This window comes from Centruroides sculpturatus, unplaced genomic scaffold (assembly GCF_000671375.1).
Source record: "Centruroides sculpturatus isolate CEXI.00-Female unplaced genomic scaffold, Cexi_2.0 scaffold1268, whole genome shotgun sequence".
NCBI classification, from domain to species: Eukaryota; Metazoa; Arthropoda; class Arachnida; order Scorpiones; family Buthidae; genus Centruroides; species Centruroides sculpturatus.
This window is the reverse complement of record NW_019385464.1, coordinates 218,781-243,338: the sequence shown is the minus strand read 5'-3', so window position 1 is coordinate 243,338 and position 24,558 is coordinate 218,781. Positions and strand designations below refer to the sequence as shown.

The window sequence follows — 24,558 nt, the reverse complement described above, 5'->3', positions numbered from 1 at the left end:
AACGCACCTGTCGCCTCGGGAGTGTGACAGCTGTCGGAGTGAAAGTAAAAATCGCCGCTCTAAAATTGAAATATGAAAACTTTTACTAGAAACCAAAGATAAATAGCTGCAATGCCGGCGACCGATCCGAACTCTCCAAATGCTTTGTACCGAAACTTAATTATAAAGTTTAAACTATTCACATAGAATATGGATCTAATGCACTATAATTCAACAGGTTGAGTGAGCGTAACACATAAATCAGTCAATCGAGAATCAGGCGAAATCGAACAATTTCAAGTGAAAAATTTTCCCCTTTATGAAATTGAAGTGGAAAATAAGTTGCAAAACAAATCAGAAGCTCATAATTTTGTTTTTCTTTTTATAGATTTAATGCTATTAGATGCAGTATAACAACAACAACAGAATATTGTCCTCAAAACAAAATCTTAAGTAAATACTAACTATTTAATGGAAAAAATAATACATATTTTAGTTTTAGCGACAATTCACAACCTTAATTAAAGTAAATACAGATTAATCCTCATTTTTTTAATATTAGATGAAGACGTATAAAGCGAAATGTTCAAAAAGCGCTTATTCTTCACACTTTTTCGTGATAAATTATTAAACTTATGTAAAAAACCAGGAAGCAAAAAACTAAGGAAGAGCACGACACAGTCTCTCCAATAAACGACACGATACTTACGACCAAGCCATTAAGACAAAACCACTCTCTACCTGCAAAACACCGTCACGACTCTAAGTGGCCTCCTAACAGGAGAGCCATAAACAGTTGAAAGCTGTCTTAACATTAGGAAATTAAACGCCAGACATCCAGATAAAAGGGCAACGTTTCGGTTGTTAAAGCGTTGATTCGTAACAAAGACGATTCCACTATATCAACGCTTATTGTAAACAGGATAATAAATCGTCCAATTTTTATCTTCCATTATGTTCTATCGATTCGATTACTAAACTTTAGTAATTTCATATTATACGCAAAATTATCAGAAACTATTCATATGAAATTACTACTCAATTTTGAATCCCAATGAATATGTTACGAATACGTACATATCGACGTACGGCCTGTCTAAATTATCAAATGTTTACGAATAATAAGATTCTGCTTGAAGTCCATTTTTATAAAATTAAGCGAAAGACGATTTTCTCTATTACTACGATTCCGAACGTCACAAAATTTATTATTAATCAACTACTACTCTGCGAACGCTCCGAGCTATAGAGTTTACGATAATTAGAGCCGTTGTTATATAAATTAACGGAGTGACTATTTACATCGTTTAAAGTCCGCATTGTTACCGCCGTTATCGTTGCCAGCAAGGTGTTCAATCCCGTAATAGTCTTAATAACTTTAAATGTCGCCTCATTGATTAATTTGCTGACCATTGAAGTTTCGATAAATAGATTTACGATTACGTCGAAATTAATTATACGAAAAAATATTATATGTATCGAAATGGGAAATACCCAATAAATGAACAAATTTCACTTTAAATAAGTTATCTTCGTCGCATACTCTAAATTTGAATTCCGCTGCACGTCTTTCGCGCGAAGAGAATAAATTGATTTATTTACTTTAAAAAATACTTTTTTTGTGTGACCATCGGAGCCGAATAGTCGTTCGAAACGCGCTTAAAAGTTTCAAAAATAGCCATCAGTTGCACTTAACCAGAAAGAAGGACGATCAATCACACGCTCAATTAAACTGCAATCGTACCGCAAAACAATCATGATGGCAAACCGGAGGTCCGTAGCTCAAACGAGGCGAGTTCCATCACTTTGTAAGCGTTACTGCGGTCATCGTCGCTAAGAAGTCCGAAATGTAATCGAACAATTAGGGTGGAAAGGTCATCACTCCCTCTATCTATTTTTGACGCTTTGGGTGTGTACAAACACGACACACTTCGGTAATAAACTACCAATCGGGAATTAAGAGAGGAGGGTCGCTCCGAGTAATTGGATGACCATTAAGTGGCAATGTTCCGCCTCCATTTCATCTCGGGACTTCAACCAACAGCTAATTATTTACATCCAACAGATGACGGATCATATTCTAATGAATGATCGCGCGGGTTAATTCTTTCTCGTTTTATGCAACTAATAATTCCATAATGCTTATGTAATACACTTTCCACGCTTTAATCCGAATTATTAATGTTCGTGGAAATGTCATTTTTGACGCGAATGAAAAAGCCAATTTTCAAAATTTTTTAAAATTTATTTAGATAGATAAAGAATTTGCTGTTAAAAAGTCGTGTTTAAACTCACAAATTCCTACGAATACATTTGGAATAGCACGTTTCTCTGTATTATAGATAATTAAAATTAGATTATTCAAAAATTATAAACCAATATTTCCATAGTTTTGTAGGATATTAAAAGTAATCTTTTCTAAAGTAATATTCTTTTCAAGTTTATAATAAACAAAAATTCAATTGATTAATTCGTCATAACGGAATTCTTTTAATTAAATCAATTATTCAAGAATATATCAATACATACTTTTATGCTATATTAGTATTAGTGTAACCAATTCGAAATAACGAACAATCTCTCTCCATTCTCTTACCTCTTTATATAAAAAAAAATTACTAGTACTATTAAATTTTTATAAAAGTAATAATGTTGTTTCGTTTATTTTTATATTACATTTCTAATGGCAAATATATATGCAATTATTAATTTAGTAAACTTATTTCTTAACGGTTTTGTTTTCATCAATTATGAAATGTATATATACGTTACAATTATAAAATAAATTATATCATTCAATATGTGGATATTTTGTTATCTTATAATGCAATTAAATATTAAACAAATTCTTACATAGTCGTGAAACGCTTTGGCTTCGCTCGAATGTTCACACGTATCTCTTCTCTCGGGTGCTGCACAGTATAAGTCCCAAAACACACTGTAATAGAAATAAACTTGTCATCAGCAAATACATTAAGAATTAAGAAAATAAATTTAATAAATGAAATATTAATCTTAATAAAATAATGTTTCTCGAGATCTCGATTTTTAAACGTGAAAAATACTCCTGCATTTTTCTACACTCATTCTCCCACGGAAAAGAATATCACTCCAGTCGTCTTTTCATAAAAAAAAAAGCTATCCAAGAGGAAGAGAACATACCAGAATGAATCAGAATCAACGGAAGTTATAAATCTGTAATATGATGCTGTTTTCTCGCAGGAAACTTTTCTGATTTATCTACATGTATAATTAAATCCAATAAAGACCAAATGGTCCAAAATTAATTATTCGAATTTTAATTATTGATAATTACAATATAAAAAATTCCTTCGCGGAACGAATTAGAATATAATTCGATATATATGATTTTAATATTCGATAGAGATCAATCGTGTATCAACCAATTAAAACATATCAATCAGATATAGCAAGTACATTTTTCATTCTGTGATTTTAATTAGATTTATGACAGAAACGATACACCAAATATTGCACCTATAACATACTTTCCACCTTTTCTAAACAATAACAACCTACACAATAATGCCTGAAACAGTCATAAAAAAATCGATTTTTCAATCGATAAGTGTTTCCCCCTTTTTCCCGTTGTCTTTCTGGATAAAGATCCCTTATATCCTCAACTCACGGCAATTACCAGGTACCATTTTACCGGAGGTTGGGATGGGCCTTGGAGTAGTTCCAGAAATATTGGCCTTCGACTCGGTCCGAGATAAAACTCAAGCCATATCTAAGCGACTAGTTTCAATTCCAAAAACGATTATAATAGAAATACTTTAAACTAAATCAAAATAATTTCCAAGTAAATCTCTTAATACTTTATACTCAAATACTATTTCGATTAACATTATCTTTTTTTCTATTTTAATTCCGGTGTAGTTTCTAATGAAATGTGATTCGAAACATCAAAAGAGAAATTTCATGATAAATTTTAACAAGAATTTTTACATTTAAAACCCAAATATAAAGATCTTCGATACCATTGGAAAAGAACAAAAGACAAGTGAAAAGCTGTGACAGGTTGATAATGCTGTCTTAATGAAGTGTCAACAGAAGTCATCAAAACACGAGGAACAAATGCATGGAAGAACGCTAACTAAGAAAAGAAAGAAAAAAAATGCTAATAAAAAGTAAGATCTGCAATTCAAATTTCCTCCACTTGGGATAAACTTAAGGGGAGAATTTTATTAACGAACGCGCAGTTAATTTCAGACTCGAATTATGCTAATAACCGGTATAAAGACTAAGGAGATTCGACCTTGAGTGTACATCTAACCAACCATTTTAACCTTTGGCTATTTACAGAAAAAAAAGTATATAACAAAATGTCGAATGATTATTTAAGAAGTAGGAAATTCATACTCAAACAACTACTGTGTTTCAAATTCTGTTTAAATGGGTTTAATTACGCAATACGATCTTGCACAGTATGCAAATAAAGAAATACATCAATGAAGGATCATTAGTTCAAAATTTATAAGAGTAGAACAATAGCCGAGATATGAAAAGAATTAAGATCAAGTTTTGAAAACTGACCTCATCAAAAATTCATGAATATTTATGAATTAAATTCCAAAACAAAACAAAATTATCTGATTTCTTTCCAACCGAAGCCATTCGTCCCGAGGCGTAATAAATCACGACAATTTTCCGCCGATATAGCAAATGTTATGGCGACGAAAATTTTAATTTGCAGGAAATTTTTTTCCTTCTTTATTGTTTGTTTATCCAAACGAACATCCGGTTAATCAATGGGATGGTATATTTAGAAATAATCAAATTGTCCAATAGAGGGAAAATGTTTTTACTTCCATCTACAGCACAGGACAATTAAAACAGAAAAAGGAAACTGGGTGGTAAAAAGTAAATATTCCTGTTCCTAACTAGAGAGGAGGGAGAAGAAAGGCTCGCCTGCATATTAATAGGAATCCAAATGAAAGATCGGAGATGGAATTTCTTTTGTCGTTAGACTAACGAGCAAGTATTGAAATTACAGGATGCGGAAAGAAACAGGATTTAATGTGTATAACTCTGGATAAATTATTAAAAACCCAAAACCACCGACGTCGTACGAAGGTATCAACAGAGAACAGCTGTAAACAAGGGAGAAATGTTGACAATGGCTAAGGGGAACTGGCAGCTGGCAGGAAAAGTCATGAATGAAAGAGAAGTGCGCTACAGTACGGAGTTTTTAATGAGAATTTTTCTTAATAAGAATAAACTATTGAGAACACACCGGGAATGAACGAAACTATTTAGAATGACTTTTTGATGAACCTTTCCGCTCTCTTAGATTGAGGCATAATTAAATTAAAAAGCATAAAGGGCAGTCATACTAATCTGCGATTTAACCACGTTTCAATCGAAATCTATAATCACGGCATATTATAAAGTACGCAAAACTTTTAATCTGTACAACTTTCACTTAGAGTTGAAAATATGCTTTTGTAATAGCGTAACTTTTATACCTGGCTTGCAATCTGTACTATGATAATTGTACACTCTTCTTTCTACTCTACTTTCGACCATTAATTACTTATCTTACTAAAGCAAGCTAAGTTTACTTCAAAATACAGTAATCAACTCTTGTACACAGGATATAAATGGAAAGAACTTTAAACGTTAAAAATATTATGTGACACTACAGTTAAGAATGCCAGTCACATCTATAAACTATCCTTAATGTGTTTTACTAGCGAAAAAACAAAGATTAATCGGAATTATTATTTATAGATTTCATGACTGGTATTAATGCAAGAAGGTTTACATAATATTTTAGATTTACAACTTCATGTTTCTCAAGAAAAATGATTCCTTTAAAATCGGGAAAATGTTTAAAAATCCCAATTATAATGTCAGTTAATTTTTTAAATATATTTTTTAATTCATCACATTTTTAAAACAATATACAAATGTTTATGGAGGTCTATCATGTTAACAAGAAGTTATTAATTTAAATATTAATTTCCATTCATCCTATTTACAAGTTCAACACTTTCGATCCATACGTAATACAAATTCGAATCAAAAGTTCATTTCCTATTAATAAATGAACACTTCTAACTTCAAATACCGAAATGTATGTATGATATATACATACATTAATTAATCAAGACTGCAAAACTTTAGATTAATACAAATAAACAAAATCGAGTTAATAAAAATGTTCTAATTCTCTGTTAACTGATTATTATAATCGACAAAGTCAAAAATCACTTAGAAAACTTAGATTTATATATATAAAATTCTCTATTTAATATTTATCATTTCGCATTTTTGAACAGAAATAAATAAAATTTATAGCTACTAATAAACAAACAGTGCCCTATACTATCATTAACAAAACCATAAAATATTTTAACAGGAAAACGCTTCTGCCTTATAATTTTGTTTCGTGATAAGAGCTCATTTTCTAATTCTTTTTTAAAATTAATTATATAAATTATAGGCTGTACACCCGTATAATTAACCGAATTTCTTCGGAATGATAAATTCTTCATTCCGAAAGAGTTCATTGATTATACCGATTGAAATTGTTTATTCATCGAAATTTTGCGCGTTTCATAAAAAGTATTTTGAAAATGAATTTATACATGAAAATGCTTTGTGAATTATATAAATTCAACCAAAATTAAGAATTACTTAACATCATAATTTCAATTTATATTCTGAGAAATTATAATTCTTCCCTGAGACAATATATATATTTAATATACTTACTCAATATATTACAATACGTCCAAAATATTTTGACTTGTATAAAAATTTTTAGTTTTTAATGAACTCTTACTTTTAATTCAGAAAAGATAAAATCTATTGAGGAAAGAGTTAATTAATAGAATTAAATATAGAATAATGAAACCAAAATACGACGAATCTAAATGCTTAATAGTTCTGAGAGTTTCAAAAATAGCGCAAACTCTTTAAAAACACATGAATACAAATAGGCTATATATCATTCACTCAATTAAACGAATAAAAACACCATTACTTGGAAAGAATTCTTGGTAAATATGATTATGTCTTGTCTAAATATAGTTCAGCCTAAATGAGTAACCAGATTTTTATAACGAATTGTTAATCTGGAGTTAAATTTAGCATCTTAGCAAAGCGTGTCTAAAGACATTTTTATAGCACATTCATCTTAGAAATTTATCATCATACATAGACTTTGAATCTAGACTTCACAGGCATATTGTTTTTTATCATCATGATATTTTTTAAAATTAACACACTAATAAAACGAAGTATCACTCCTAGTTATTGTAAGCTATGATTGAAATTATCTTATGCTTTATATTCTGAAATTAAAATTTAGTGTACTGTATCGTAATGATTATGATTTCACTTAAAGAATTTCAGAAACCGGGAGAGGATTTATAATCATAAACTTAGCATCATCATTGTTGTTTAATCTGCTGAAGAACTTCTATAACAGACGAGCGTGCCACTTGTAAGACGACCTACATTTCTTATCCTCTATGCAGCTAGCTATCAGAAGCATCATTATTCATCCTATCTGCACCAAGTTACCATTTCTTTTATACATTTAACGCCATTTTTTATGGATGCATTTATGATATTTCCTATATTCATCATACAGAACTTCAATAAGTCTCTACGGTTCTATATTTTCAGTAAGTTACATGAAGCCTTCTTTAAAAAACTACACTTAACGATTAAAATGTAAACTGCGTACAAAAAAACACGCAAGTTTAGCAATGCTTTTACAAATTTTATAAATAATTCGTATAATTTTACATCAAATATTAACCGCGTATCCCAAATAATACACTATTTAAAATTTTTACTTTCAAATTTAGAAAATGTTTATCGTTAGTCAATTTCCTAAAATTTTCGACTAACTGTGCATATAATTACGCGATTAAATTACAATTATGTAGAGTGATAATATAAAATTATCTTAACGATCATGCAATTCCTAGATTTTTCTTAATTTCTTATTGCAACGTTATTTAAGATCAATCTTTAAAATAAACGATACAAAATTTCTAGAATAAATATACGTAGTAGTATTACACAATTCTTAAAATACAAGTCTTTAAAATAAAATTTCATTGAAATTATCTTACTTGTCAATAAGTTTCAATCTAATTTTTAAATAATTAGAAACAGAACAGAAGTAAAAACGTTCCCATTTCATACCATGTAAAGAAAAATAATCACGTCTAACTCGTTTAATCTGCACACTAACATTACATTTATTAAAAAGATTTTAAGATCTACTTATAGGGTATCATTCTCCTATAAAATGATTCACATCTCAAAAATATAAAACGTGACTGAAACAACCACCAATCACAGTTAAAATTTCAATACTATCAATAAGGGAAATAACGGAATAGATATAAATGAAACAATAACAGTTTGTTTTAATTAAGAGCTTTACATTATGGGTTTCTGCACAAACTAATAATTTTGAAACTGCAGATTATATGCTAATGTGTCAATACGAACATAACAACAGCCATTATCGTGGTAACGGACTTCCCACAAAGCAAATTAACTTCATTGCATTTAATTTCACTTTGGAATCACAACAATACAAACAGGAGTAATATAATCAAAATAAAAAGGTTATATCTTATGGAAGGCGTGTTTTAAATTTTGGAGTTCGAATTATGACCGAAAGTCTGCCTTTCGTCAATACATACAGTCAGAGTCGGATCTACATAGGGACTAATAGGGCTTAAGCCCAGGGCCCCAAAAATGTAATCATCATCATAAATCTTTAATACTTTTTCATTAACAATGAGCACTTATCGTATAGTAAAAAATAATTAAAATATTAATAATATAATACTATAAATTATCATTATTATTTGTTTTATTGTAATAATTCTTAATCTAACAAAAAATAGGGCCCCGTTAGACTTCAATAAGCCCTAGGCCCCGAAAAACCTAGATCCGCTCCTGCATACAGTATATTCAAGGTTAGAAAATGAGAATCAAACACGCTAAGATCTAAAATGTATCAAATGTAGGACTAAGTTCTGTAATATTCTAAGAAGTGTGTTTTTTATATCAAGCAGTTTTTTTAAATTAAAAACAATATTTCAATTGTTTACTTATTTCAACACATTGGATTACTTAATGGTAAAAATCTCTCCATTAATTTAAACAAAATTAAGATTACTATTTCCTATTCATTACAGGAATATTTATACAAATCATTTTCTTTTGTAATATTCTCACTTTAAATAAAAGGAAAAAATAAGATGGCACATTAATATTTTTTTTTTTTTTGTCAAAGTTAAATTATAGGCAAGATTCAATATATTTTATAAAATAATTAATTTGAAAGTAATTAAAAATAATATACTGTGTAAATAAATTATACCCTCTAAAAGAAGTGTAGAAATATAAAATAAATTATTCCCATTTACCTATGATAACCGGGAATTTAATGTACCGAGCTACAACATTCATTCGATCAGACAAACGGAACAGCTGCAGACATCCTCCACCTGAAAACTTAGGAGTTTGGCAGAACAGCTGGCATGAGTCGCATTTTTTTTTCCTTCCAAACCTTTTAAACTATCCTATACTCGTTTGTTATATAATAAAATATTGGAGTCAATCTGTTAATTCCAATACTACAAATATATAATTTATTTAGAAACTGATATCTTTTGAATTTTTATATATCATAAATGTGGTAAATTCTTAAATAGTAACGGGATTTTTTCAAGAAATTATAAAGGAAGAAAATAAACAATTTAGAAATATTGTGAAAAATATTTCTACCTTGTAAAAAAATCTACCCATATCACCTAAATCTAATAATTATAAGTATTTTAAAATACAGTAACTTATTTTATTTGAATTAAAAGTACAAAAAGGCATTTTAATTATCCTTTTAAATATTTAAAAACACATTTGAAATTAAAAAAATAATATTGATTAATCTAAGTCTAAGCATGAACTTTATTTTCGATCGCATAAATAAAATTCAAGCTCAGACTGCGGTCCGAAATTATTATATCGAATCTCAAAAATGTAATTTGAAAAGTTTTTTCTAAAAACTCTACATCCGAAAACGAATAGAATACGTCTAATCCGATTAAAAACGGTAAAAAAAACATCCAATAAATTCAAAACAAGGATGTTTACTGTTTTGATCAGATGAAATCTAAATCATGACAAACTTCACTAACTTCTTGAAGGAAAGACGTTACCTACTTCTTTTCATTTATAAGCAATTAATATATTAAACAAATTAAAAAGTAATGCCAATTTCCAATGTGGTGTAGGCTAGACTACATTAATCTCATATCTTGTCACAAAGTTTACAATTTCCTTTATATTTGAATTACTTATAAATGTCGACAAAGCATGAATTTTTATTTATTACTGAAATTATTTGAAGGTTTATTGCTCGTTTAATACTCTAATTTCTTCCAAATTTAAAAATTATCACCTAAAATAAATTAATAATTTAAGAAAAAAATTATATTTTTATCGTACAAAAGTTTCAGGTATAAGTTCAAACGATTTCATAAACTTGTTTAGTTTATGATAGAGGCGTTATGGCATACTTCTTATGTTAATTCACCTCTCTGATATACATGTTTACACGTGTTCCTTTAAAGTTTTATATATCACGACAATATTTTAATTCAAGGACTTTCGGTATTTGCATATGTCACTTGTGTACTTTATTTTCGTAAATCATCGAAGAAGCGTGATTAAAATCATAAATTTGTAATTAAAATTATATTTAAAAAAAGAATTCAATCAATCATTACTAAAATATTCACTAAAAACAAGTTCTATCGTCACTACAAACTCGAAAGAAAAATATTAAAAATGGTCCAAACAAATTCGATTATGATTTCTTTTGTAAATTTCATTCTTGTATTTACATTAAATACCATGTTCAAAATCGAAAGTTATGATGAGAAAAACATTAAAAAATTTCATTATTACTACTGCTAAAATAATAGTAGGCCTACTGTTACTAATAAATTACTTTACTATTTTTATTAATTGATTAAAAAAAAGCTAGAAAATCGATAATTTTCATTGCAGTTAATAAAAATTTGTGTAATTTTTAGGTGTGATTTTGACAAAAATGTGGTATTATCAACCCAAAACAAATTTCATAAGTTCATACTATAAAACTGCAGTTATTTTAATATAGTTTCAGTTCGTCGAAATGAATTCTCCAAGTGAAAAATTTCGAAAAGAAGTTCATTATATAGGAAGTTTGTCTATAATTCTTTTCTATTACCTTCCAAGTTAATATCTTTATTGTCTAAATGCTTCTAGAAGAATGAAGTTTTATTAAAAATTTTTAAAACAACACAATGAAGACTTAAATTGAGCAACTAACCAAGAATTCAAAAGAATAAGCAGAAGAACTGGGCTATACCGAGCAAGATATTTTTTGCATTTCCCACGCCTGTGACCTTAACATAATCCAAAGCACCGGAAACAAAAACCGGTTGGACCAAGTGAAAAAGAGTTTGATTGTTACAGTTAACCATAAAGACTTTCTGTAAACGGGGAAGGTTATCGACCAGGATCTTTTAAAAATTAAGCGGAAAAAAAAAACCCTCTTTTTCGATCTTACTATTATTCTCCAATTTTCGTAAACGAATAGAATTGGGAAAAACAGGAAAAATGTTTTCTTTAACAAAGATGAATTCAAAGAGCACAATAAAACCAAGTCGTCATTTTATAATCTGTAGTTATTCTAGAGAGTAGTTGACGTTTGTTTCTTACGATCGCATCATGACCAATAACAGCAATAAACTCTATCACGATAAAATCACATCATCATCATATAAACACTGTATGATAAGATTCGTACACTTTTCGACATGATACATTAATCTCTAAATTCATAACTCCGTCCAAAACATTCTAAAGTATATTTATAATTAAACCGCAAGGAAGTCCAGAAATACTTACAGTACTTCATTCAATGAAATTATTATATTTTATTCCAATATATTTGAAGATCGAGAAATTAATCCTTCCGTAAAATACCATTTCCACATTTGGAATGAAAATAAACGGTGTAACGAAATATTAATTTTATAAATAGAAATGTCAAAATATGGATAATTTCACGAATAACAACTGTTTTAAAATCTCTCTTCTTAGAAATGAAATTCTAAGTGAGCACATTTAAAATACTCTAATTTGAAAATGAAAAAAGTTTTATAGAAAACTTTGTGCATTGAGTATGGATTCATATCTTCTCCATACACAAGAAAATCTTATAATTTCAGTTCTATTTACAGGTTAACCAACGAAATGAAGAGCGTACAACTTAAATCTCAGACGGGAATATCGTTTTTCACTCTAAAAATAGGAGTCCCAACTCGTTAATTCACAAACTATTGGGATCGATAAGCCACCAGATTTCTTTATCTCATTCCTAACCAGTTTGCAGAATTCTACTGGAATGTCAGAGAAAGATTTTATCTCAAGGTCACACAAAAATATTGTAAAATCGCTTATAAATAAGCCAGCTCTACAATTAATTATAAGATATTTAATTAATTCATGGAATAGACAAATGATAAATTCGGATAAAAAAAAATTCATTTTGAGTGAATTACTTTTTACATTTGTTTTATTAATTTAATATATATTTCGTTGTTATAGTACAATTTACATTTTATAATAACATTTTCAATAAATTTTTTATTTTAAAATTTTTGTGATAAAAACTAACAATTACATGCAAGTACTAATTAATGAAAAACTTCCTTTAATCTGTCAACTTAATATTTTTCAATAAATTAATTATATACTCATAATAAATGAAAGTTTCGTTCTTCAAAGACAAAAGAATCGTTTAATTATGTATTTAAACAAATACTATAACAAAATATTAAAATTCATCGCACTACATATTCTGAATAATTTTGCTATCAATTTACAAACTAAAAATACTTAATCATTAATTTAATTAGTCACAATTATTCATATAATCAAAATTTTCACTTTCTAAAATCAAAGCTATAATTTGGTTAGAAATGATTCCATTAACTGCAGCATTTCAAATTTAAAAAATTCCAAATTATTTACTATTACTATTATAAACAGATAATTACAATATAGTGTACATTATCATAATATATTCGTTACATAAGTTTATAATCTCGTCAAATTTAAGAAAAGTAGAGTTCCTTTCGACTAATAATGGGCCCTATCAGATTTACAATACAAAATATTTTAATTCCTGACAATAAAAGAATCTAATTAAGAAATAATTCGGATGCCAACAAAACATTAAGTGCATGTAAAGGCAAACATAAATTATATACTACTTTGACATTTCTACAGTTATGTAAATTTGCACCCACATCGCAAATGCATATAAATACATAAAGAGGAAAGATGTGACAATTTTTTTAATTACGGCTACAAAAGTTTATACGAAACTTCTAATTTACATACAGAAATTAGGATTACATACAATATACTGTAATAAAATTTATTGATTCCTTATATAAGGTATGAGGCAAGTTTTTATTGGTATTTACTTTATTCAAACAAACGTTATAAAATGATGTTTAGGCTATATGCATTAAGACAAATTATAAAGAATATCAACATTTTTTAAACTTTATTTGCGATTAATTTTTTTTCTTTGTAAGTCTAGGGTATCATTGTTCACATCAGAACTAGCTTTGTTTATATTCTTATGGTTTTAAAAATATTTCTAAACGAATAAATCATTTTAAGTTCTAAATTTTACTTAAAAATATATAAGTATCGTATTCAAATTACTTACTGAAATAATTTCCTGCCCTTCGTTTGAGCTAACAAGAAATTCTTGTGTGAAACGAAAATGTTGTACATGACAAAATACTAAAAATGCGAGAATTTAATCTTTGCTCTACGATGATGATAATAATACTACTACTAGTATTTTGAAAATACGACACTTCTCTTAACTGTTTCGGGATCCTTTTTATAAAAAATAAGATCCAAATAAAAAATTTTAAAAACAAAAAATTCTGCAAAATATTTTTAACGTGTAATTTTATTCTAAACTTGTTTAAAAATTGAAATATCTCAATAAACAATGTTTCACGTTTACTTTTTAAATAATTTTCTTTAGATACCGAACGATACTTATTCTAAAATAAATTAAAATCTACTAGTTTAATCAAACAAAAACAACGTAATAAACATATTTGTGGATAAATACATGGCAATATATTTTATAAATAATTTTTTATTATAATAGATAAATTTATATTTTATAATTACAAACAATATTAGAACTATAAAATTAAATTTTTATACTTTTTATATCCTGTAATTTTATATTTCAAGATTATTATTGCATGAGTATTAAGTATGATTAGTTTTAAAGTATCTAAATCAATAATTAGAAATAATTAGTTACAAAGATGGTTAATGCGTTCAGCATGTTGCTAAAAGACATGGGATTGCATTCCTCTGGGATCAAACGCATTCCTTCGGTTTCATCTGTTATTTTGATCCTAACGATAATGCTTCGATATCTTATTTTAAATTTGATTTTCTATAACTAATATATAATCGAAACAGTTTTTCAATGTTTACATCAGTCCACTTGCTAAATCACAAAACAGTCTATAATAAACTTCATAACACTTTTCCTACATAACATTACTGTAAGATTACGAATTTTATAAATTTTTAAACAATGCTTTAAAATTTTAAGCAGGAACAAACGCTAGCAACTAACATTTTTGTAATTCGAAGCAAATGTGATGTAGCTGTTCTGTTTGAATATAACGTATTTGTTAGAAGCGGATAACTAGAATTTACAAAATAATATCGATTGAAAATTTTGAATGTTTTCGCGTAGACTTAAGTAAAATTACTTAAAAGGAAATTTCCTTAAAACTAATTTCTTATCTGTTGACGAATCAATTTCTTTCTTATTTTGTTTAATTTCATAAAAATTTGATTTTTGAATGCATACGAAGTTTTTTACTTTTCTACTCTTGATTTAGTAACAGCTATTTATTTAATATATTTGTCCAAGAATTTTTAAAGTGAAAATATCACGTACTGCATTCCATTCAAATTTAACTCGAAAAAATTCAGAATAATTCGAAAAATCGCATCCGGATAAAACAGAGCGAACTCGAATGCGATTAACTTTATATCATAAAATAAAATTATATCCATTTGTATTAATATGGATTTCGGTCACGAATATAAATATATCGATTAAGTTTTTATTTAAAACTAATTAAATTTAAAATATTCTTATAGTAGAGTTTAAATCATTTAAAATTATTGATATAAAACTAACAAATCTGTTTTGTTAGGAACGTTATCATAAACGAAAACATTTTAAACAGTTTATTGAATAAAGTTACTTTTAAAATATCCTACTATAAATTTTAATTAGACAATTTAATTTAAATAAGTTATATTACATGGCATGCCGAAATAAGTTTTACCGATTAATAATTTAAATTTTTTACATCACGTTTCCTCCCCCGAAATGCTTAAGAAAAAATAATATCTGCTGTATTTGCAAGGTTTCCACTATTGAGAAAGATTGATATCCGTGGTCTGTGCTATTCACTGCAGCCACAGCGGAGCTTAAAATAGTCGAATTGTTTCGACCGTATTCTGAGATTTGTTCTTTCAAATTACATATGATATACACCAGTCTAGCACTTTATAAAGCAGCATTCGAATGTTCTACATAAGAATATATAATAAAATTGCTTATTACATTCTAATAGATTGAAAATTATTGACCGTTTGTGTATAATTAATTTGGATTATACACAAGTTGTACATTATATTAAAATTATTTAAATAATAATAAAGTTATAAAATCTGTTACAAAGAATGCTTATATGTTTGCATTAACAATTTCATTAATAATATAATCCGAATTAATTATAAAAAGTTATTTTTTAAATTTAAATTTTTAGTTAAAATTTTGATTAATTTTAAATTAATTTTTCATATACTTCGAAGTATTATGTATTATTATTATTATTATTATTAAAAAATAGAAAGGTTGTAAAAGCTAATGAAGTTATTCATGGTTTGCGTGTAAATTTGCATCTGAATAGATGATAACTTTATTAAACATTTTTGTTTACTTCTTGATTAATTATTAATTTTATTGATCTCCAATGTTATAGTTTATTCTTAAATAAAAAACAGCAGTTTTTATCTCTGTTACACTTGCGTGTGTTCTATCAAATAAGCCGATATAATTTTATGTATAACCGTGTAAAAACATTCAAAATATTTTAATTTATATAATAATAAAAAAACACCTCTACATTTGTTAAAATGAATATCAAAAAATGACAGTAGCCAATCGATAGTCTTCTTTCTGACACACCATACAGTACCCGACTAATTTTCAAGCATTTTTTGAAATACAGTAATATTTTGAATCATTCCAATAGCAACGGATAAGCTGTGTCGTCGTCGTCCTCCTCCTCCTACTCTGGTTCTAATGGAAATTTTTATATTTGATCTCTTGAAAAGTATCATCATTTTTTAATTCAAAAACTATCGGAAATAGTGTTTAGTTAAATGACCAGAATAATGAGAAAACATTAAATTCTGTAAATTTGACCTCTACATTCAGGTGACAATAATAATGGTGTTATTAAAATTAACATTTTTTATTCGGTAAATGACTATAATCCTTTGTCAATATTCTGTATCATCATCCTTGCATGACATGGCACTCTTTCTATTCACAAATTGAACGCTTTTGTTAATGAAATAAGATATTTATTTTAAATAGTTTTCAACAATTGCATGAGTTTAGACGCACTTTATATAGTATAATTATATATATTCAAGAGCGCGAGTTTGAAAGAAATTTGAAGAATTATATATTATCAATCAAGAGACTTAAAATATTAATTGTGAATTGCGATAAAAATATTACTAACAGAAAGATGATTAAAATCAACAAAAAGCTTACATAATCCAAATAAAACTAGGGATATTAGAAAATAAAATAAATTAAAAAACAGACGTACTGTACACGTTTATTCGATACGATAATTATGCTGACATTCGTTCCGACTAAAAACGGTTTTTGAAATCCTCCCTTTTATGTCGCACAAAATAAATTTGTTACGTTTCCCTCGAGTGTTGTCACAATTAACGTTATAGATCGCACAATAAATATTCCCTTTTTGTTATAAAAAATTTATTTGGAGAAATTGCTTAATAGACAGGTGTTCGAATCCAACGATGAATCGTGAAGGATTAGTGTTAGAGTCCGACAATTAACTCTTAATTTTTCGTTAGTTGTTCGAGATATTGTTATTTTTCCAATCTATTCTAATTGACTCCATTATAAAAGTCAACAGCTCTTTACATAAGGGCAATTCCAGATCTTCTAAAGAGCTAAACTAAAACCAACGATTAACTGGGTAGAAGCTGAAGACGTCGTAGAAAATCCAATCTCCACTTTAACATTTTCGTTCTTTCAAAACTGGATAAGGTTATGATACGAGGTAGAACCCGTAAAGACATTAAAGATTCTTAAACACAATTAGAAAGATACAAAATATACACATATATTTTACTTGTTTGTGGATAATTTTTGTGTGTGTGTATATAAATTTAGGAATACAAAATATTAATGTTAAAACGCAAAGTAACACAATATTAGCTATAAAACTATTGTACTAAAATAACTTATCTGAGCAGAATTGAATCTATAAATTAACAATGTTTCAGTATCTAAAACTTATGTGAATTTTAATTTGAAAATTATTATTTCTATCTAAAATGATTTAATGAATTGACTAGATTATCATTCCATCAACAGCAATATTACCAGAAGCTATATTATTTTAAAAATAATTTCATCACAGATAAAGAAAATCGTATTTTTAACTATGACAAAACAGCCATTAATTTTAAAACAGTTTTGCCTTTGGTGAAACTTTTGAATATTTTACGAAACAGCAATAAACTAAATGCAGATTATAATTAAATGCCTGCAGAAAATCATAATTGTTTCTGAATATCCATAATCACTATTGAACAATCAAAAGTAAACTATCGACCTCTTCTCCTCTTAAACCTTTACAGAATACGTTAATAATTAAAATCAACAGAAAATTTACATCACACAAATAAAATTAAAGATATTAGAAAATAAAATTTTTAAAAAACTGAAAAACAAATGAATTATTTACATGGTACGATTATTTATAAACTTTTTGCTAAACTTTAACATCATCTAAACTTGAGTTTAATAAATTATATTATTACACTAAATAAACAGAAAAATATACAAATACAATAGAGTAACGTTTAATGCAATTTTAAATAGAAATTATATAAAATTATATATAATAAAAAACAGCTGAAAAAAGTAAAAAATGTTAACAACAATAATATCGAAGCTACAAATAGTACGTGTAGTGAATATAAATTATTTGTATTGAAAATTAGCTAGAGGGTAGGAAAAATGCTAACTATAGTTATGCTGAGAGCAGCTGCATACGACCTTGAGGAAGGTAATTGTCTCGGCTGTTGATCCAGTTTTTAAGTGTTGTATAACTGTCGTTTTTTTAAACAATTATTTTATTGCGAAACTGTTTTACTCGTGTGTCAAAGAAATAATTTAATAAACAGTCAAATATATCTCCATATAAATTAAAATATCTGAGCACATTTAATTGTTTTTAAAAAATTCTCAAAATGAAAACTTAATGAAATAACCATAAAAATTTATATTATTAAAATAATAAATTTTCCTCAAATAACTTGAGTACTGTATTAAAAAAAATAAAATATAAAAAAATGAAAACTTTTTTCTGTTTGCTGTACAAATTTTGAAATGAATTATACCAAGAATTTTTATAAATAAAAACAAAGCATATCAAACTTTTCATAACAAATTAAGAATTTTAATCTTTCATTTGTTACACATAATTTTAAATTCTAACTTATTAGTTAATTTACTTGTATTCTCACTCAAGGCAAAATCCCTCTTTCTAACAAAATATAAAATTTCCAATAACACATTTTAAATTTAAAAAGCACATTATTAAAATGATCAAAAATGACTAACCTTAATTTAGTTATTATTTTGCCAACCATGTGTTGTCAGCTTTCATTAATATCTTTGTTCATAAATATTCATGCTTTGTCAAACAAGCCACTAGTTGACTTTGTTGTTACTTATAACCCATTCAATGAAAATTTGATAAATTTTTATTTTTCCTTACATTTACAAATTTCAGGTTTATGTTAATTTTGGATTAGACTAACTTTTTATGCATTTACAACATTTTCTACTTACTAGCTCTTAAACTGGTATGCAAAAATTACTTGACAGTTAAATTAATACATTGAAAATTTTGCAATTGTTAACATAATTACTTATATCAAACTTGTAAGCTTGGAAATTTTAAAATCTCAATTTTATAACATAAAATGTTTTTCTATGCAATTACTTTAAACATTTTTCAAAACTTATAAATTATTCATTAGGTAAATATTTTATATAAAGCATTAAAATTTCATCCTTCACTTCATAATTTCATTATAAACAAAAAAACTCAGAAGAGTAAGAGGAAAAAATTTTGATTTTAATTCAACATAGAACTTAATTTGCAGATACTTGTATAATATGTTTATAAAATACAAAATTAAAAAAAAAAAACACAAATGTCATATTTTAGCTTAATTATTTAATTTGGCAAATAATATTTCAATTATATTTTATATCTAAAAGGTTTTACAATTAAACTATTACTATTGGAGTAGTTAGTTCAAATTTAAATATATGCTCACTTGGTTGTTATAAAGATTAAAATAATTAGTAATCTTTATGTATAAATAAATTGATTGCCTTCATTTCAATTTCAACTACACTAAAAAGTCTAATGTTACAATTTTAAATCATGACATTTAACAAAATCTGTAAAAATTATAATAATAAAATAAATATTCTGTTCTATTATAATATATTTGATAAATGTTTAAAACTGGAGTATGTTTCAATTTTAGAAGTTTTACTTACAAATCTGTTAGATACTTTAAGGTTATTTCAGAAAACTTATATTCTCAAAAAATGAAATCAAAATAAATAATAAATAAAAAAAACACTACTTCCAAAATCACTTACTTACAAAACTATTAAATATTTTATTGTCACTGTCATAAAAAAATGGTATTATTAGAAATCTGTTCAAAATACACAGTTTATACAATAATGTACTTTTATGATAAAACTTAAATATAATTTAAAAAGTTATTAGTTATTAAAAGTTTTTATTAGTAATAAAGTATGTTTCATCAAGAAATTTTTTATTTAAAATCCATTAATTTCTTTAATAGCTAATATTATTAAAAAAAAATTAAGAAATAATTTCAATCTTTATTTTATCTAGAACAAAATTATTCTAATTGATTTTGTTTTGATTTTTTAAAATATTATTTACACTAAACTAGTACTTAAATTTTTACTAACTTCCGTATAATTATTGATACTACTCACTATTTAAACTTAAATTATACCTCTATAATTTACGTAATATAAGAAATTTATTTGAACACACAAATGGTTTTTTTTTTACTTAAATCAAGATTTCCTATATGCCGTTCAAGATATTTCATAAATTAAGCAAAAATAAAACAACAAGAACAAAGTAAAATGCAACATTTCCATTGGCATCATTAACATTTATTGTATTTTAATATAAGCCATAAAGAAAAACTAATCGATGCTAAAGCAATTCCATTTTAATTTTGTTTGCTATGTATTTTAATTATTGTTTATATAATAAATATTCAAAATAAATAAATAATAATAATAATATTTATTTATTTACTTTTATTTATTTATTATATAAAATATAAAATTCACACTTCTTAAACACAGTTACATACATTAGCAACACAGTGACATGATAAAACATTTGTTTTCAGTAGCTGTGCTTTGAGATTGATCTAGTATATTTGTATCAGTATGAACTCAATATCATTTTACACCACCACCACAATTAAAATATTAATCTCTACCCCTAAAACGTGGATACCTATGTTTAAAAAGTTACTATGTGATACTACTATCATTAAAATATTTAAATAAATATGTTTAATTACAATAACTACTAACAATCTCCATATATTTTTAATGTAACTTTATTGACAAAACAATTTACTTTTAGTATGCAATTAACTTTTTAAACAACAGTTTTTAAACATAGCTCAAGCATCAGTTAATAATTTAAGAAATAAAAGCAGCAAATACATTAACAAAACTTTCAAAGAAAATAATTTAATAAACTGAACCTCATAAGTAAACTATCACTTTGTTAATTAAAAGAAAAGTAAGTAGTCTAATATAGTCAGAATAATAAATGTCACAAAAATTTCTCCATTCTATTATTATTAGTATTGTTATTGATACTAAAAAACAATAACAGAAGTAAAAACAGATTAATTATGTATCCATTGTTATATTTTCTACATTTAACTATTATTTCTGTACTAAAAAAATGAATTACAACTAATTTATCTTAAAGTTAAACCAATGTTATATAAATTCTATGATCTTGAATAATATTTTGAATATTTTATAATTATTACAAATATAAATCATATAATATTAATATTCATAACTATTTTTGCTCCTTTTATTTGTTGATGAATTATAGTTCAAAATAGTAAATAATTTTGAAGTTAACAACAGCTTTAATTTCTGATTTACCTTTACCTTTCTCAGTTCTATTTTTACATGTACTGTACTTAGTAAAATAAAAAGTATCATATTAATATATTAAATATAGAAAGCCCAATAACAAATGAGCATGTAAACTAAGTCTTTAAGAGTCATTTCATTAATTAATTTATTTATTATTGAAAAAAATATATTTATCATTTATGAAAATTTAAAAGCATTCATCCTTTCTACCAGATTAGAAAAAAAATTACTGAATTACAGCTTAAATTTTATAAAACAAGAAAATCTTCTCATTCAAACTAAAACAAAAAAATGAGAAGACATAATCCTCCATTACAAATTTGCAATATAAGCTAAATCCTTTCTATCTAAAAACTATTAATAATTTGCAGAAAAAGTTTTCATAGTTAAAATATTAATTTGTCAACTATTACTTTGAAAAAAATTTTTTTATTTTATTGTTTCAAATAAATTAATTCATAAAATGAAAGAAAAATTGAATTCAAAGAAAAATTTATTTTAGTTCTAAAACTTTCCTGATAAAAGCACTTATAGTTAAAAATTCTCTGCTGTTTAATATTTTTCATAAATATTTTAAATTAGCTTTGTAATTATTAATTATAACACCAGATGGTGACACTTAATTAGAATAATTAAAATTAGTTTGTTTAAATCATTACTTATGATAAAAATATATTTGTAAAAAGTATTGATACAAATTGTCAATTAATCAATTAACAAAAATTCAAATTTCATAAAAATAATCATTAATATATAAATATTTTTAATCTACTTCACATTAACTTATAATTACTTTAAATCTTAAATTACAAATATTAAGTATTATAATTTATAAACTAAAAAACTTTAAGATGATAAAGATGCTGTGAAATTGAACAAAAGTGATTTATTTGAAGATATTTTTAAATGAAATGCTAAACAAACTAAAGTATTTCTAACTTAGAACTTAAAAAATAAAAATTCTGTTTAATGTTTGTGAATTTACTTTGTTTCATTTAAAACTCTGAAGAAAATATTAAAGAAATAGAACCAAAGCATTCAAAATTTCAAATCTATATATTTTCATTAATGTTTTACAATAATACATTAAAACAGTAAAAACAAAAAATTTTTTACTGTTTTTGTGTTCTATTGAATATAATTATTTCTATTAATAAATAATTGCAAATATTAATAGAGTAACCAGACATCCCAGACTGCTGGTGACTGTCCCTGGTTAGGTATGTTTTTAATATTTGATTGAAGAAGCAATCCTAGAATGGAGCAATTTTATTAACATATCACCACCAATTTATAGATCACTAAATAATAAATTAAAAAGAACTGAACTTCAGTTTTAGACCCTATTTTCAATGATTCTGAAATGTGTCCCTGGTTAGATTGCAAATATGACACACTTAATATTAAGATGTGGGCCAGTGTATTAGGAAGGAAGATGGGATAAAGTAAACAAGCAAGATGAACTGGCTACAATGTTAATGGCTGATGCAAAAGACTAAGGAGATATTAGCTAGCAAGGAAAAAGAGTCATTGTCCCTCTATTTAAATGTGTTGGTAATAGTGTGGTTATAATTTTCACTTCTAACAATGCTGACATGGTAAGATGGTCCTTTATCAAAACTATCAGCATTCCTTACATATGCAAAATACAATACTATTAAAAATTTTCAATTTTATTAAAAATACCATACTTTTTATAATCTTAAGTTATATTCTTAAAAAGTTAAAAAATTCTTCAATAATAATTTTATCTAATTTTTACAAAACAGTTTTAACATATATATTAAAACATTAAGCAAATCATTGTCAACAGGATTATCATTCCCAACAAATTATACAATCTGAACAGATTAGCAGAAATTTTAAAAAAGTTTGTTATTTCTAAATTAAAATTTTTTTTATTTGTATGATCTAATTATTCAATTAGTGAAAACAAGACTATTAACATGGAAAAAAAATTAAATTCTTTTCATGAATATTTATAATTGATTGATTTCAAAAAAAATTTTTGAACAATTTTTTAGTTATCAAACAGAAAAATAAGATCGTCTGAACAATATCCACATTTTAGATATAATTAATGACTAATCACTCAGACTGCTAATTTTTCTTGAGTTAGAGCATCTTTGTTACCAGAAACAAAAAATCAATAGTTATTTACAAAAGGATCAAAGTTTTCTTTCTGATATAAATAATAATAAAGACTAATAATTTCTCAAAACAAATTTACACTATTTCATGTTATCAAATTAAAAAAATTTTTTATGGCTAAGAGCATTAGTACTTAGAATAATTATAAAACATCATTTAAGAATTTTTATAACAAGTATTGACAAATTACAGGTAGCCCTCGGTTTACGCCGGTTCAATTTACGCCAATTCACAATAACGCCGCTGCACAATTCGTGATTTTGCTGTGTAATTCCCCGATTTTCCCTCGGCCAGACTGATTTTCTTTTCAATGTTGACGTATTTACCGAGCCACGACATTGTACATTCGTCAAAACAAAGATTTTTATTGAATATATTTATTTTTTCTGTTTAATATTATTGGGTATGTATACATTTGCATTAAATTAATATTAAAATACTAAACGTTTAGGTACCCACGAGTCAAGTTATCAAACTTAATAGTCCAATAAATGGCAATCTGAATCCATAGCACCATTGAATTTATCGTATCCTTTCGACTATGGAAAGTTTGACGGTTGAACTTTGTGAGTTAGACAATGATTGGGAGCGAAGTGTGAATGTAAAAAGCATTGTCGCATCCATTCGACCGTATTCCGAAATTCTTAATGAAAGAAAACAAAAATGTAAACAATTAAAGATGGATACTTTTTCCAAACTGTTTG

At 26.1% G+C, this 24,558-nt stretch overlaps 1 protein-coding gene across 1 annotated transcript in view; it reads right to left on the bottom strand.

Moving 5' to 3' along the window:
* Positions 1-2,832: 2,832 nt before the first annotated feature.
* LOC111639244 (single-stranded DNA-binding protein 3-like) overlaps positions 2,833-24,558 on the bottom strand; it is a gene marked incomplete at its 3' end in the record, with an annotated part of 163,913 nt that continues 142,187 nt past the window's right edge. Inside the window, exon 4 of the mRNA XM_023385058.1 lies at positions 2,833-2,917. Within this exon, the coding sequence (XP_023240826.1) occupies positions 2,833-2,917 (85 nt within the window). The remainder of the gene's footprint in view (positions 2,918-24,558) is intronic.